Source organism: Protopterus annectens, chromosome 4.part1, assembly GCF_019279795.1.
Source record: "Protopterus annectens isolate FY-2018-M chromosome 4.part1, PAN1.0, whole genome shotgun sequence".
Lineage (NCBI taxonomy): Eukaryota > Metazoa > Chordata > Ceratodontiformes > Protopteridae > Protopterus > Protopterus annectens.
Window position 1 is genome coordinate 846,486,304 of NC_056734.1, and position 16,120 is coordinate 846,502,423.

Consider the following 16,120-nt stretch of genomic DNA (forward strand, 5'->3'; position numbering starts at 1 on the left):
CCAAAATAGGGTTTACAGCGATCATGTCTAGTCTCCCAAGCTTCATTAATGTATCTATTAACATCTCGGCTGTCATAACCTCTCTCTAAAAACTCAGATTTTAAATTTTGTAGTGCTAAATGCAACTGACTATTGTCATTATAAAGTTGCATTACTCTAAACACCTGCCCTTTAGTTACGTTACGTTTTGTATGGTTGGGATGCACACTTCTATTGTGCAGCAGATTATTCTTCCTCACTGGCTTTCTATATAAGCTAGTTCAAAAGCTGTTCAAATGATCTCTACTAACTTTAACATCTAAAAATTCAATCTCATAAAGAGAATACTTATGTGTAAATCTCAGAAAGTCAGTGCTCTCATTTAAATATTGAATAAATTCATTCAGTTCATATTCAGTACCCTGCTAAAATAAAAATATTTCATGCACAAATCTTGTATACCATACTATATGGCTACTATGCATCTCATTAGAGAATATAAAGAAACGTTCCCGCTCTTCCAAGGAAAGGTTGGCGTAGCTGTTGGCACAAGCTGTGCCCATAGCTACACCAACCTTTGGAATATAATATTCATTGCCAAACATTAAGATATTGTTATTCAAAACAACATCCAATAACATACAAATCAGATGGACTTGTTCACATATACATATAGGTAATAACTTTACACATCCCCAACTAGGGTTAAAATAAATTGCTCTCATTATTCAGAGTGTAAGACATATAATGTTGTCTATTTAGCTTATTGTGAGTTATGTTTTTCATATTATATTGGTAAGACTAACAGACGTCTCAAAGATAGAATACTGGAGCATTACCGAGATATTAAGAATGGTAAAGAGACTTGTGCTCTAGCCATGCATAATATAAGTGAAGGATCTGAGCATATTTTTAAGTTCTTAGTTTTAGAAATTTTAACTAATAATAAGAGAGCAGGTGACCTTAAAAATCACACTGAAGCTGCTGAACAGAAATGGATAATGCTGTTCTGTGCGGATAAACCTCCGGGTTTAAATAATAAGCTGTCCCTTAAGCCCTTTTTAAAGACTAGACCTCTTAAGCATTAATTGTGATTACATTATTTTTTTTATCAGCAGTTTAGGCAAGATATACTGTTTTGGTTTTTGAATGTAATATATTTATGTAATTTAGTATGTATTTTGGACTCTGTGTCTTTAAATGCCTATTGATTTTAATTGAGTGTACTGCTTAAGCTTTTGTATGCTTTTATTCTAAGTCTAATGAAGAGGTTGATCCTTGAAGGCACTTACTATTAAATCTGGTTGCTGTGGTACTGCTGGTGTATTTTGTCATCTACTCTAGCTTTATTTTATTCACCGGCTGTTTTATTAGTTGGAGACATTTATCTGATTCTCAGTTTACTTATTCCACAGTTAGTCAGCAAGAGAAACAAAAGAAAGTACCACTCTACCAGTCTTCAAATTAAGCCTGGTGTTATTATCTTCTGAGGTAGAAACTGGAGTTGTTCACAAAACCAGCAACTGACTAATGTGAGAGAGTGAGCAACTATCACTGTAAGTCATGCATGAGATATGAAGCTGCAGTTATTAATAATACCAGACTAGTCATGAATGAAATGCATGGTGAAAAATGTCTGCTGCATTAACAAGACTTGTAACTTTTATAAGAGCAAGACTATTAGAAGGAAAATGCCTTAGATATTGCTGTTATATCTATGAGGCAATGTTTGTACCACGTAAGACATAATGAGCTTGTCACAGCTTAATGCAGTGTCCCCTTAGGAAGTGGGGCCCTATTGGGCCAAATAGATCCAAATGGCCTAAGGCCGTCTTTGCTCACATCATTTGGCTTCTTTGATTTTGCTGAGGTTACATCAGGAAGATTAAATGTCAGTGCTAGCACATTGAAGAAACCCTCAGTTCTGCACAATGTGGCTTATTTCTCAAATGATAAGGTATCCTTCTATGTCACTGAATTACTGTAGTTACTCATAGTTCTATTTGCAGTTTTACTTCATAGAGTTCCAGTTTTTCTATTCCCACAGACTAACCACTGTATTCATGTAACATTCTTTAATGCCTTCTTCTGTATTTGGGCATCTTTCTGTACTATTAAATGTTTGTATTATCCAGTATCTTGAATTATGAGTAATTCAAGAGATTTCATCAATGCCCATCAAACAAATTAAATATAGATATTGCCAAATTGTCATTTACTATTACCTTTGATTTAAAGTAATCTCTTTTTGGCAGTGGACTTTCTGATTTTTATGCTTGGATTCTGGAGATGGATTCTTACAACTTGGGTTATGGCCTCAGATTGTTGTAAATAGCATGACTCAGTATGTTTAGAGAAGCTCCTATCAGCATCTTAATATTTATGCTTATTATTTTATATTCATTTTGGTCCTCTAGCACTGTCACTTTTATTTATGTCTGGGGTAATCACTCCTTTTCATCCTGACAAATTAATAGACTTTCCCATAATCCTTCAACATCCCAAGTGTAATTTGCATCTCTAACATACCACCTTCTTTAGGCTGGGCATGGTCAAAGTTCATAACCTGCTACCTTTCTCAGCATGGCAATGTTCATGCTTTTTTCTTCCTTTACCATGTTATCTTGAAAGGTGCAGGGATTTCCTCTCCACCACCCATTCTGGTAGTCAGTTCATAATCCTCTATGTGAAGAAGTACTTCCACAGATTGAAGGAGTCTATGCCCTCTTCTGTCCATTCTGGCCTTCTTGTTGAGGTTCACTCCTTCACATCTCACTGACAGGATCTTGTGTAAATATTGTATGTCTCCATGTCTCTTCTCGTCTCTAGTGAGAATATCTCCAACTGATATAGTCCATGGCTCTATAGATTGTCCTTTATTCCATTCATACTTCATATGGCTTTCTTCTGTACTCCTTCCAGCATCTTTGAATAATTTTCTTGTATATTCACAATAAACACAGTACACCTAGCCAGGATCCAATAGAGTGGGAGAAGTACTACCTTTTTGCTCTTAAAATTTTCCCTAAGTATACAGCCTAGCATTTTAATTAATAGTGCCACTGACGTTTCACTCTAGTCTGACCAATTTTGAAAAAGCTTTTTTCTCTTCTTATATCAGTTTGAGTTCCTAGCCTGGAACTGATCTGAGCTCCCACATAACTACTTTCAAAGAACAGCAACATTCAGATTTTGTTCACTACTCCCTACATGGGCCAGTAGTGACTGAAGCAGAACAACCCTATCTGGCAGTAATATAGTACTCTCCTGATGCTTGCTGTCTCTCTAAGCCTACTCAGTGGATCAGATCTTTGGTGACTTAACTTAAAAGCAAAGGCAGTGATAGTCTTCCCCTGGAGCCTACTGATTTTGTCAGTGGAAAATGTGGTATTCCTCATACCTCTCAACCTCTTAGCACAAGAAATCTGAGAAGTGTGACATAATGGGGGGGGGGGGCGCAAAACAGGAACAGATTTTAAATATTGCTCTTATAAAATTAGAAAGTTGTTAGAATAACAGGATTTGTGGTATAATGCATTTTTCTGAAGGATATAAAGTCTGAAACATAAATGTATGTCATTATTTAGTGACTTCAATCCACAGATCATCCTAGTGATTTGCCAGAAAATCACACATTTTATGAAGAACAAAAAATATGAGGCAAAAATCTGGACATTCTGTGAAAATCTGGACAGTTGAGAGCTATGGCATCCATTATTTTATCCACATGGTCCATGGGTCTCTTTCTATCTCTCTTTCTCTCTCTCTCCTGCCTTCTACTACAAGTAGATATTCTGTGCTCCAGTCACTTAGTTGTATGGTATGTTATGTTCCTTATTTTACTTTATATAGTATTTTTAAGAACTGCACCTTAGCAGTGCTCCCTGTAAAATGTCCTGAAATGATGCCCATGTTGAACCTACCCAGATTAATCCAACCAGGTGTCATCCTCTGTGTTGTTCTGCTTCAAACTGCCTCTGCAAGTTTTCACAATGCAGCCAGTGTACACAACTAAAATTTATGAGTCGTTGACACCTATTTATCATTATCAGGGTGGTCCCATTTTATGCAAGTTTACATTTCCTGAAGATTTTGTAATAAAACATCCAGATGGCAGAGTTCTTTAAGCACTAGGGGAGCAAGGTTTAGAAATCATTACTGGTCAAACAGCTGCACATGTTTCAGTGCATTTAAACAGAGATTATCACAAAAGGTGTAAAGCACATTTTTAACCGGTACAATTAGAAAAAAGATCAATCATAATTTAGATACACACTCTGTGAAGTTTTGCTGTCACATCTTACAAATGCAGCTAGCATGTTTTATTACAAGTGCTACACTTGTATCCCTACAACTGTTTACCAAATTGGTATGCTTCTAAACAGATTTATGTTGTTTAATTTCATAAGCCTTATCAAATTAAATCCCATTTGAGTAGTTATGGTTGTTTTTCAAAGTGTACAGGTACAGCTTCTGTATAGCCTTACATAGATGCATGCTGAATTGCCAAAGGTAGTTCAAAAGAATGTAAATAAATTGATAAAGTTTGTTAAAACTACCTTCTGTGGACATTAGAAGCATTATTATTATTTATTTATTTTTTTGCAGAGGGGTTGCTCCCCTGCATCTCCCATTTTGGGTGACGTCTCCATACCCCTGGACCTATATATAACAACTCCAAGGTTGCACAACAGGTGAGAAAAGGCAACTCCAGGGTTGGGAAAAGTAGTTTTGTGAACAGTATGCATTATTTTTGCAGTTTCCAAATCTACAATTTTCCACCTGACATGCTCCCTCTTACACAATTCTCTGTAAGGTGTTAATTGCCATTGTCTTAGGGGGTCCATATTACAATGTCGAAAGATGAATTCACTGAACACATCTTAGTCAACATATAAACATCGACTTTTTGAAATGCCAAACTGCTACTTCCGAAATCCTTCAAAATCATCTTGTGCAGATGGATAACAAAAAGTTAGGTCTATTTAGCTTGATGGGCAGTGATTGTTATTAAGTCATTTAAAAGTTAGTGAGTTAAAGATGTAGAAAGCGGTGATGGCAAGTCATCCATTGCTATTAGTTCTGGCAGTATGATGCTCATTTGGGCTTGATTGGTGACTAACTCTGGGAATTTTCAGCAGTTTGTAGTGCAGTAATAATTTGCCCAGAAAGAGGGACAATTTCAGGCAGTGTGTATTCCAATCTAGGGGTCAAAACATTGATTACAATGGAATATTGAGTCTCAGGGGTAAATAGGTTGGAAAATTTATAGGCCGTTTTAAGTTGAAGTGAAACCTTACATAAAGTGGAATGGATTGACTATTAAATGAAAGAATCATCTAAAAATAACACCAAGATTTATTTGCTCCTGTGGGTCCAGAAGGGTCAGCAATAACAACAGTATCGATGATGTCTAGTCTCTTGGCTATCCTGAAAACCATGATAGTAGATATGAAAGTATTGATAATAGATTCATAGGTTCATAGGTGTGCACTAGGCTAATGGCCCTGGGGCCTTTACAAGCCTAGCCATAGGATTACCCTGGCATAGTGCCACCCAACCTTAGTTCCCAGGGCCTCTGTCAAGTAGAGCCACTGGATTTATCCCTGGGGTGAATTTTCTGTTTCCCATCCACTCATCAAGATTTTTCTTGAAGAGGGTCAGCGAGGTGTTCTGTTTGACATGTATGGAAAGTCTGTTCCATAGCATGGGCAGTCTCTGGGTTATGGACCTGTCCCTCCAGTATGTTCTGTTAATTGTGGTAATGAGGTTGAGGTCTCTGGAGCATGTTGTTCAGAGGGATTGGGATTTCTTTAGATGTAGCACTTCTAACAAAGCTGGGTGAGACATGGCTTTGTAAGTCAAACAGAGATCACCTCTAACTAGGTGATATGAGACAGAGAATAGTTGGAATTTTTTGAGTCTGCCCATATAGGACAAGTGTTTAAGGCCTAGGATCCTCTTTGTGAGGTACTTTTGTGGCCTCTCCAGTTGTTGCATGTGTACAATGCCCAATTTGGCATGTACCTTTAGTGAGGTATATGCCAAATGGGGCATTGTACTCAATGATTGGCCTACTGAGGGAAGAGCAGAGGGAGATAATGACCTCTTTCTTCCTGGATGCAAAACCCTTAGTAATGAGATGTGCCACATAGAAGGACTTTCTGACCATAGTGGCAATGTGGTGATCTAAAGAGAGGTTGCTGCCAACCTGTGTTACCAGATCTCTTATAACGCCTTCTGTTTTCAGTGGACTACCATCAATGCAGTAATTCATGGGAACCGGGTTTTTCTCAAAGGGGATGATGACACATTTTTTGGCATCAGGCTTAAGGCCATAGTTCTGACACCAGTCGTTGGTCTCAGTGAGACAAATCACTAGGGGAGTTAATAATAGCTCCCAACTTGCAATCATCTGCAAACTTTGTCAGCCAGAGTACCTTCATGTTGGCCTGGACTTCAGAGAAGTAGATATCAAACAGGAGAGGATCCAGGACCAAACTCTGTGGGACTCCACTCATGACTGGTCGGCAGTCTGACTTGGAGTCAGCTACTTTCACACTGTGGATTCTATCTGTGAGCCAGTTTGCAATCTAGCTAGTGATATAGGGGTTGCTGCCAAGCTTAGTGAGTTTTTATATGATTCCTGAGTAGAGAATGGTATCAGAAGCCTTAGCCAGATCAAGGTAGGCTGTATGAACCACCTTGTCTTCATCCACTGCTCTGGTGACTGACTCAAAGAAGTTGACCAAGTTGAACAGGCATGATCTACCCTTCACAAAAACCAAACTGTGTGGGATCCAGAGTTTGGAGATTCCCTATATCCTTGTTTATTAAGTCCATGATGATGTGTTCCATAGCTTTGCATATCAGACTCATCAGGCTAATGGAGTGATAGTTCTCAGGGTCTGTAGTTGCTCCTCCTTTGTGGAGAGGGATGACTATAGCAGTGCATCTTTCGGTAGGGACAAAGTCTGAAGTGAGGCTGTGATTGAACAGGGCACACAGGTGAGGTGACAGTTCACTCTGTAGTTCATGAAGAACACAACCAGGGATATTGTCAGGTCCCATAGAATCTGTATTCTTGGCCTTGGACTGTTTTAACCTGTGCAGCAGTAATTTTTCTTGGGGGGGGGTTACCTTTGCAGGGGGGGGATTTCCAAGGTGATTAGTTTGTGGTCGGATCTAACCATGGAGGAGCTGACTATTGGTGTAGAGCAATGGTCGCCCATGTTAATAATGACCAGGTCAAGGATGTTCTACCTCTAGTGGGGGAAAGAATGAGCTGGTCCAGGGCATTGGAATTAATAAATTCCAGGAAACGTTGGGTAAGTGTATTGGTACATGAGTAGTTTACCTAGTTAATCGAGGGGTAGTTGAAGTCTCCTAGTAAGACAGTGTTAAGTTGGACCCTAATATTCTCCAGGATGCTTAGGAATGTGGCGTGCAAATCTTGGGACATGGTTGGGGACCTATAGCAGGCTACGACCTGAATCGCTGTCTTACCCAGTGTTAGCTGGACCTGAAGTATCTCTGATGCATTATGTTGGGCTATGCATCTTTTATGAATATGGAAACACTACTGCCTTTGGAGCTTCGGTTCTGCTGCCTTGAACCAGGTCTCTGTTATAGCACAAATGTCGATGTTCTCCATTTTAAGGAGTGCTTCAAGTGCGTGCATTTTGAGAATTAGACTTCTAGCATTGAGCAGCATGACCCTCAGATTGCATTTGTTTGTAGCTGTTACACTGGTAATTTGGTGTTTGGAACATTGCCTAAAAAAAGGCACTATAGGGGTGGCAAGAGCCTTGGCCAGTATCTGGAAGCCCAGAGGTGACAGATGCAGGCCATTGCTGGCAAAGCATCGAAGTCTGTCAATCATGTCATCCCAGGCAGACAGATACTGGATCCCCTTAGAATGACACCAGAAACTTAGCCAATTGTTGAAATCAATCATTTTCTCCTTGTACTGTGGTATCATTCTGGGTGATGGTAGGATGCTGCTCAGGGCTATGGTCATACCTGCCTAAACTACATAATCCGAGAGCTCCTCCATGTCTCTTTTCATGTAGTTCAGGGAGGTACGTCTCAGGTCATTCATACCCACATGTACAATGACAGAGTCATATTTGTACCTGTTGTTGAAGGACCTGAGTGCGTTCATCATGTGGCGGATCCTGGCACCTGACAGGCAGCTAACTGTTACTTTCTCCTCATTCAGCCTAGTGAGTAGGATATCAGTGTGCCTCACTATCGAGTCACCTATGACTAGTGTGTTGGGCATGATGTTTTGCCTTAGGGGCTTTGGTTGAGTGGCACACTGTTTAGGAGAGTTATGTGTCTTGTCATTAGTGTTGTGTTATGATGGTCGAGTGCACTTCTGCCTTGGAAGTCTCTGCTGCTTGAGTAGATTTTTATTGAGAGCTTCTGTAAAGGTGGGTGTGTGGTTTATGGTTTTATGTGAAGGCACTACTGGTGTGTGTTCTGTAGGGCTATATGTTCCATGTGGTGTGGTACAAGTGTTGACCTTCTCCTCTTGACCAGCTATTCCAGTCTTGGCTGGAGAGTGCGTGGCTTCCAATTTGGATATATAAGTGCATCTCTTGCAAGTCTGAGTGTTGGAAGGTAAGAGGAGAGGATTGTTGGTGTACATGAGGCAGTTGCTACATTATCTCAGGATGCCCAAGTTCACCAGGTTAATAGGAGAAAGCACAGGAAACTGACCTTTAGACATGCCTGGAGGGGTGGGCATTGATAATAAGTACTGAATCAGTTTCCTTGTAGAACATTTAGGTAGTGAAGAATTATTGTGGGTAAGCTAATTCCATATCTATGAGTAGTGAGGTTGCAGTGCAATCGGAAGTTGCTTGACAGATTTCCAGGCAGTAATAAAGACAGTGTTGTCTGCTCTTTATGTATAATGAAAAAAGCAGATGACCCTGAGCAAAACGTTGTACATTGCTTCACATACATATAGGTGTTGTTTTTTTTTTTCTTACATTTAAAGTGTTTTATTTCATTTATTTCTCCTTCCTAGATCCCACGATCAGTCTGCAGTGAGTCCTGCCCTCCTGGAACAAGGAAAGCTGTTCGCAGGGGAGAGCCAATCTGCTGTTTTGACTGCATCCCATGTTCTAAAGGGGAGATTAACAATCAGACTGGTAAGCAAATGCTGTTGGATCAATTTGCTTATTTCTGGATGTAACCCTTTTTACAAAGTCTTAATATGACTACATAAACATTGCAAGGCAGTCACAGCTTGATAACACATGGTTTGTCAAAGACAAAAGTCACCGATGTTAATAAGTGAATTCAAGTAATACTGGAATGATAATCTGTCAGCTAGTCCTTGAACTCAGTGGGTAGAATCAAGTCTGGCATTTGTACTGTGGTTACGGCAATGTTAGTGTATTTATTAAAGGGATATGTCGGAAACTAGAGTTGTGGGGTCTGTTATTTCCTGCATTATCAGAAGTAGGCTAATGTCAGCCACTACAGTGCCATACAGGGATAAAGCCCCGACTGCAGCCCAGGTAACCTGGGTTCTATTAGCATCTCTGGTATCTGACAGAGTTGGAGGAAAGGATGGACATGCCTGTCCCAGGGGAGAGTGGTGACATGGGTTTCTCCTGTGATGATCACTGGTGGAGTCTAGGGATGTCATTCAAAGGAGGCATGGTCCAAAGAGGAGGTGGTGGGTAAAATGGCTGAGCTACTGCATAGATGGGGCAATGCATCATGTTGTCCCCATTGCATGCCCACTCTATGGACACAACCACATTGTCAAGAGGATCGGAGTGGGTAGGGCAATCAAGAACCACCCCACAGATGGATGTAAAGGAAGCCAAGTCCCCAGTATGCCCTTAGGATCCACAATTCACCCTAGCACACACCAGAGTAAGTTTGGGAGAGGTTATTGAGGCTGTCTGGTACCAGTGTGGATACAGGACACAGGAGTGCTGGGTCAGTACAATGACAGAAGGGAATAAAAAAAAAAACAAAGCAGGCTAATGTCACCATGCATTTCTTCATTGGTAATGGCAACCTCAATGCTACAATAAATTGCTAAGCAGTGTGAGGTACAGCCCCTACATGCAGGATGTGCATGGTCAATGCTCCCACATTTAATACAAGTTTTTTTATTATTTTCTTGAAAGGCCAGTATTATCTGAACATGGTTTCAGCTAAACTATTTTACATAAATGACACTACATTGTCCAATTGTACTACAAAGCTTCACAGGCTGTACCTACCCAACTTTGTAGTAGAAATAAGAATCATTCTTCAAAATTAATATAGATCCATCCAGAAAGGCATTCAGACTCCCTGAAGGTTTCTTTGTAGAAACTTGGTAGCCTGCAAATAATACAGGTGTGAGTAGGGAAAGTGATGTTACGAACATTTAACAAAGAAAACAGATCATACCTAAAGGGAGAAATAAATGTGCAATAAAAAAAAAAACTTTTCCTTACAGAAAATGCCAAGTGAAAACTTAAAAAGCCAAAACGTCTTTCATACTCTATCATGGAATTTTATCATATTGATGTACATTATTCAAATGCCTCCTACGGGAATTTGTACACAGATGTTGGACCCTTTACTTTCCTCATAATTACCAGGTGATGAAGCCGTGTAAATCTTGCTGTGTTTTTAATAAATCTTGTTCCATGTTTATTAATACTGCAGTGTCATATAAAGCAATATGCTTGCAATGCTATCTAATAAAGTATATATTATATTCAACTGACCATGGAAATAAGAAAAAGCATTCTCTTGCATTAATTATAAAGGACCATGATATATTTGGTACAAGGTTACACTTGAATATCCCCATTCAAAGTACAATGAGATCTGTTTAGGAATACATCATGTCACTGCTGTAGGCACTGTGTTTTCTATTTGTCCAGGAATCTGTGTAGAGAAAGGGCCACAGATCTTTGAAGAAGGAAAAGAAGCCTGTTTTGGAGCTGTTATACATATGCAGAGGGGAGTCTTATTGCAGTTATTAAATCCTGAATTTAAAATATGTATCTTTGCATGAATACTTTTGGTTAATGTTTTTCATTTGTTGTCCATATTTGAATTAATAGTCCAGTTTTTGTAGTCATGTAATTAGCCTGATCCCACAGATGCAGCACTTTTATCTGCTATCTATACTCATAGGCTCTTTTGTCTCCTAGAACCAGCAAAACGCCTCACTGTCTGTGTTTATTGCATTCTGTCATTGCTGTTATTCTGTCTTGTCATGATGTCTGGCCAGTCACTATGCCTGCTTTATAATGGTATATAATATATAACTCTGTTTTATTACAATATGTCATCTGTAAAGTAGCCACAAACATGTGTTTTACATTCTGTTCTCTTGTCTGATTTATATAAATCAGCAAATAATGTAAAATATGGAAAGCTGCAAAATTCTATTTTGTGATTAATCCCCATTTTACTTAAGCATTGTATTAGATCGCTTCTTTACCCTTGGTTACTCTCTATAAATATTTAAATTACCACAAAAAATACTGAAGCAAGCTAAGCTGTGATGTGCACATTCATTTGTTTATAAATAATAATTAATTAGCATAGGGTCTTTCTCCTGGGGCAGTAAGGGTATTTTTCTCTCTTTATTGATACACAACAGTAAATAGTAACTGATATAAAAAAAAAGCAGAGAAGACAGAACAGTAAGATAGGAAGCATGCCTATTAAAGTGTAACATGATACTTCTTTGCATCATTGTTTCCCCAGTTCGTCTAACCATTTATTTGTTCAGTTAGAAATAACATGAGGATCAGATTTTAAAATAATTCACTGCTGTGGACACTGGTGATACCTAAGGCAAAGTATGCAAGTGAAGAAAAACACTACCGTACTGTGATGGATTGCGGGATATGTCTAACCTCTATAACCATCATTCCCAATTTTGCAATTCCAGACACCTTGAAAAATAAGCTGGAAGCCATGGGCACTATTATGAATACAGAAGCTGTGGACAGTATAATTCAGTCTATTTTAGTTTATTAGCACTGGTATTTAAGACATAAAGGTTTGATTCAGACACTGATGACATCTACCTCCATTGTATGCTGCTCCTACAAAATAAACCACCATTATCAGACTTATGTGAGCACAGACTTTTGTTCTGAAAGGTATAAGAAGATTTGGCAAATAAAGGAGAAACTGAGATATTTGGCACTTGTTCAGCACTGATCTGGGTAAATAAAAGATAAAGACATTTTCCCAGTTATTTCCAGTATTTTCAGTATCCTGAAGTTCTTCAAATTCTTACAGTGTTCTTAGGGAAATCATCCACCAAAGCTAATTATTCCACTGAAAAAACACCCTTAAGCATTGCCAAGTAGTTAGGGATCTGTGCACATACGTAAACAATAATCTGGCCTTCAACCTTCATGAAGCCAAAACAAAAACAACCTCGTTCTATGTCCCCTTACTCATAAGCAAGGGTATGGAATCCAGGTTCAAGGAAGTTATAGTGCCAGTCTATTCATCCTGTATCAGACCCATCACTGAAGACAATGCCCCCTCTGGCATGTACCTACACAGGCACTGGCAACAGTTCTCATCCCATCAAAGGTTTCTCACCAGCAGAATCCAGGGTATGAATACCCTGTCCTATACAGATCACCTTAAGGGCCTATCTCTGTACTCAGTCTCCAACAGGTTACTGAGAGGTGATCTATGCAAAACAAACAGCACCAGAAACACTTGCTCCAAGGACCTGAACTTTGCCTGTGACATAAATAGAACTTGCTAAAGAGACTGATATGTGTTGCAAAGGATCTCCATCCATGTGAATCAGAATGCATCCCTGACCCTATTCATGCAAAACTTTGATCACTGGATGGGAAATCACAAATTCACCACTAGTCTGGCCCCCATGTTGCTGATGGACTAAAGTTGACAATAAGTAAATTAATCCTTAATCCCCAATAAACACACCCCCTCACACACAGACACACACACACACACACACACACACACACACACACACAAACACACATAAAACCCTTAGCTACCTCCTTATTAAAATATCCGACCATATAGGTGTCCAAGGTACTTGCAGATAAAATTTGGTTGGATTGCATATATAGGCTTATAAAGACCTGATGGTCATAAGACTAGTTTAAAGCTATGAACCTATGAGCCTCAGTCAGTGCACAGGGTGATAGAAACATCACCCAAAAGGGATGGCAAACAATCAGCTACCAGACTAGGCATGTAACAGATGAGTGAATCCTGCAGATCACAGTATCATTCCTGGTAAATGTGCAGAACAGTTTTACATGGAAAACATGGTCACTATGGCACAAGTCTATTATTAAGGACATTCTGAGAGGCACATAGTACATGAGACCAGATCTCACACATATACAAGCAGAACAGGAACCATGACACAAACTTACTGGTTGTAGTGGTTGCACTTCTGGAGTCTGAGTAATGGCATCTATTTGCCATTCTCAATCACCTGCACAGGAAACATATAACACAGTACACTGGCTGATAAGGAAAGAGACTGGGTTAGTGTTTGGGCTTCAGAAATCCAAATTCAGGTTTCACAAAGCATCTGAGATGGTCTGTAAAACACACATAAGGTAACCACTCAGATAGTTACTGTTGTGGTGCCCTAAACGACATGATAACAACCATGAACTGTGACCTTCCATTCCAGGATAAGGGAGACCTATCTCAAAAACGTTTTGTCCTCAAACTGACATGCCATGGGATAAAAAACAAGATGTGATCAAGAACTAGAAGAGGAAGAACAACAGTACTTGGGGGACTAGTGGAATATCACATCAGACAACAGACAATATGTATTATAAAATGATATGCCATGATATGACATAGTTATTTTAAGCACAGAAAGAAACATTATACCCACAGCGGTACAGTTATTAAAATACCAATTCAAGCTATGCTGACATGTATATCCTGATAACCTGTGTCATCAGACACCGCCTCTGTTTATAAATGTTATGTTTTAATACAGTGAGCATGACAGTCATACGGCTGCACAGTGAAACCACAGGATATACATACACTGGTAGAACCAGGGAAGCCACATCACAATCACACTGGGCAGGATTCACGAAGCCTCCATGTAAGAGTTATAAGGCTTACACAGAGGCTGCAGTTAAACGGTGTGACGTCAGCAAGCCATGCATATGCATGAGGGCATGCTGACTCACAACTAAGGCTAACACGGTCCGTATAAGACAGTAGGGGGCGTGTCCATAGGGCAAGCCCTGCAAACGGACATGCCCCCAGAAGAGTAACAGTCCCGAAAGTAAACCCCCACGACAGAGTCCGAGTAAATGTCAATAAGCACAACACAACACATGCCCCCACAGACTATTAACGTAAAATGTAAAAATGAACATGTTATATATTTTTTTATAAGTTTTAAAGATGTTTGCCCGTGAGTGCCCTCGTTTGCGCGGGCCTGCCCGTCACTTAGCCACAGTTAGCAGTCAGTGGAAAAGCATATAAGAACTAAATATGCAAAGTAAGCCAAGAAGCAATAGCGTAGCGGTAGAGACGTTGGCTGAAGAGGAGGCAGTCATGGTTCGAGCCCCCACAACATCAATTTTTATTTTTAGTGAAATAAGCACGAAACAATTTCCTGACATATATGTACATGTATAAAATTATTTTTATGTAAAATGTAATGAAATGGGCCATGTATTATGAAGAAATGTGTGAAAAAAAAAATAAATGTCAGAAGTGCCCATAGCTGAGCTACACTCTAACAAGCTGAGTATATCTGCCCGTAGGTGAGCAGTGGTTTAACAGGTGTAAAATGAGTGCCCATAGGTGAGCAGTGGTTTAACAGGTGTAAAATGAGTGCCCGGGGTTGAGCAGAGTCCTAACATGCTGAAACTGTGTGCCCGTAGCTGAGCTGAGCGTAATATGCGTGCTGACAGCCAAACAGCGCGTAAGCCAGTGTGACCCATTTGCGCGGAGCTGCGCACCACGCCAACAAGCTAACCGATGGGCAACGTTGAGCAAGCTGTATCAAAACTGCCTTTACACAGACACACCTCCTAGCCTGTGTAGACAGTCATAAAATATAAAAAGCAATGGCCAGGCTCGAACTCAGGATACCATGCACCATAGTCAAAGTACTGAACCACTAAGCCATGACAGTTCACTGAGAAATGCAGTAATAGCATATATATAGGAATGAATGGAAAGAGAAGCATGACAAAGCAGGTTTTGTGAAGCAGATGCATTTCCAAAATGGCCAATCACAGATAAGTGCGGGGAAAACGGCATATATAAGCCCCATAGGCAGGAATACACAGCATAACTGATTGTGGAACCGATTTGCAGTCAGGATGGCAGGTGTAGGAGAGGGTAGTTGCTTCCGAGCACAGAGGTGGGGCATTGAGGAGTCCAAATATATGGTTTGGCTCCTTGTCCATGATCATGAGGCCCAACTCATGCAGGGCCAGGTCCTGCGGGGAGCATATAGGGCTGAGGCGTGGGACCAGTTGGGACATGATCTCACCAGTGCCACAGGAATACCAAGGACTGGTGAACAGGTCCGTCACCACCATGCGGACCTGAAGAGACGGAAGCAGGACCAACTGAACCGTTGGCTCCAGGAGGCCCGGCAAATGCCCAACGCCCCACTACTGAGTAAGTTACATGTAATTATTTATGTAGAAAGTTAACCTAGCTGATATTATGGAGATGTGTATTCCAATATTACTTTATTTATATTGCAGCTGCAGGTGTCAGTTCCGTGAATCATCGAGCCTATGCCGATAGGCTTGTGCGGTTGCGCCACCAGGCAGGTTAGTAATTCTCTCCCTGTAACTGTTAAAAAATAAAAGTATGACAGCTTGCAAAAGAGTGCAGTGTAGTCACCTATTAATATAAAGTGCAAGTAACAGTGTAAGAGAGATTCTGCTAGTACTGTGTGATTACATAAGTGTGATGCAGCCTGTAATCCAAAAAATAAAAATGAAACAAGTCTGAAATAAAGATGTTCCACCTGTAATATAATAGTACATAACCTGCAGCAGGCTGAAAAGTACAGCTACACAAGCAAAACACGTGTGAAATATATCCCTGTTTAAATTCTGAAACATGACACAAGTGAGACTGTTGGAAAGGATTG

The 16,120-nt window shown here is 39.9% G+C and overlaps 1 protein-coding gene across 1 annotated transcript in view; it reads left to right on the top strand.

Moving 5' to 3' along the window:
- Positions 1-16,120, top strand: part of LOC122801324 (extracellular calcium-sensing receptor-like) — a 277,128-nt gene that overhangs the window by 213,176 nt on the left and 47,832 nt on the right. The window contains exon 9 of the mRNA XM_044070866.1: positions 9,017-9,140. Within this exon, the coding sequence (XP_043926801.1) occupies positions 9,017-9,140 (124 nt within the window). The remainder of the gene's footprint in view (positions 1-9,016; positions 9,141-16,120) is intronic.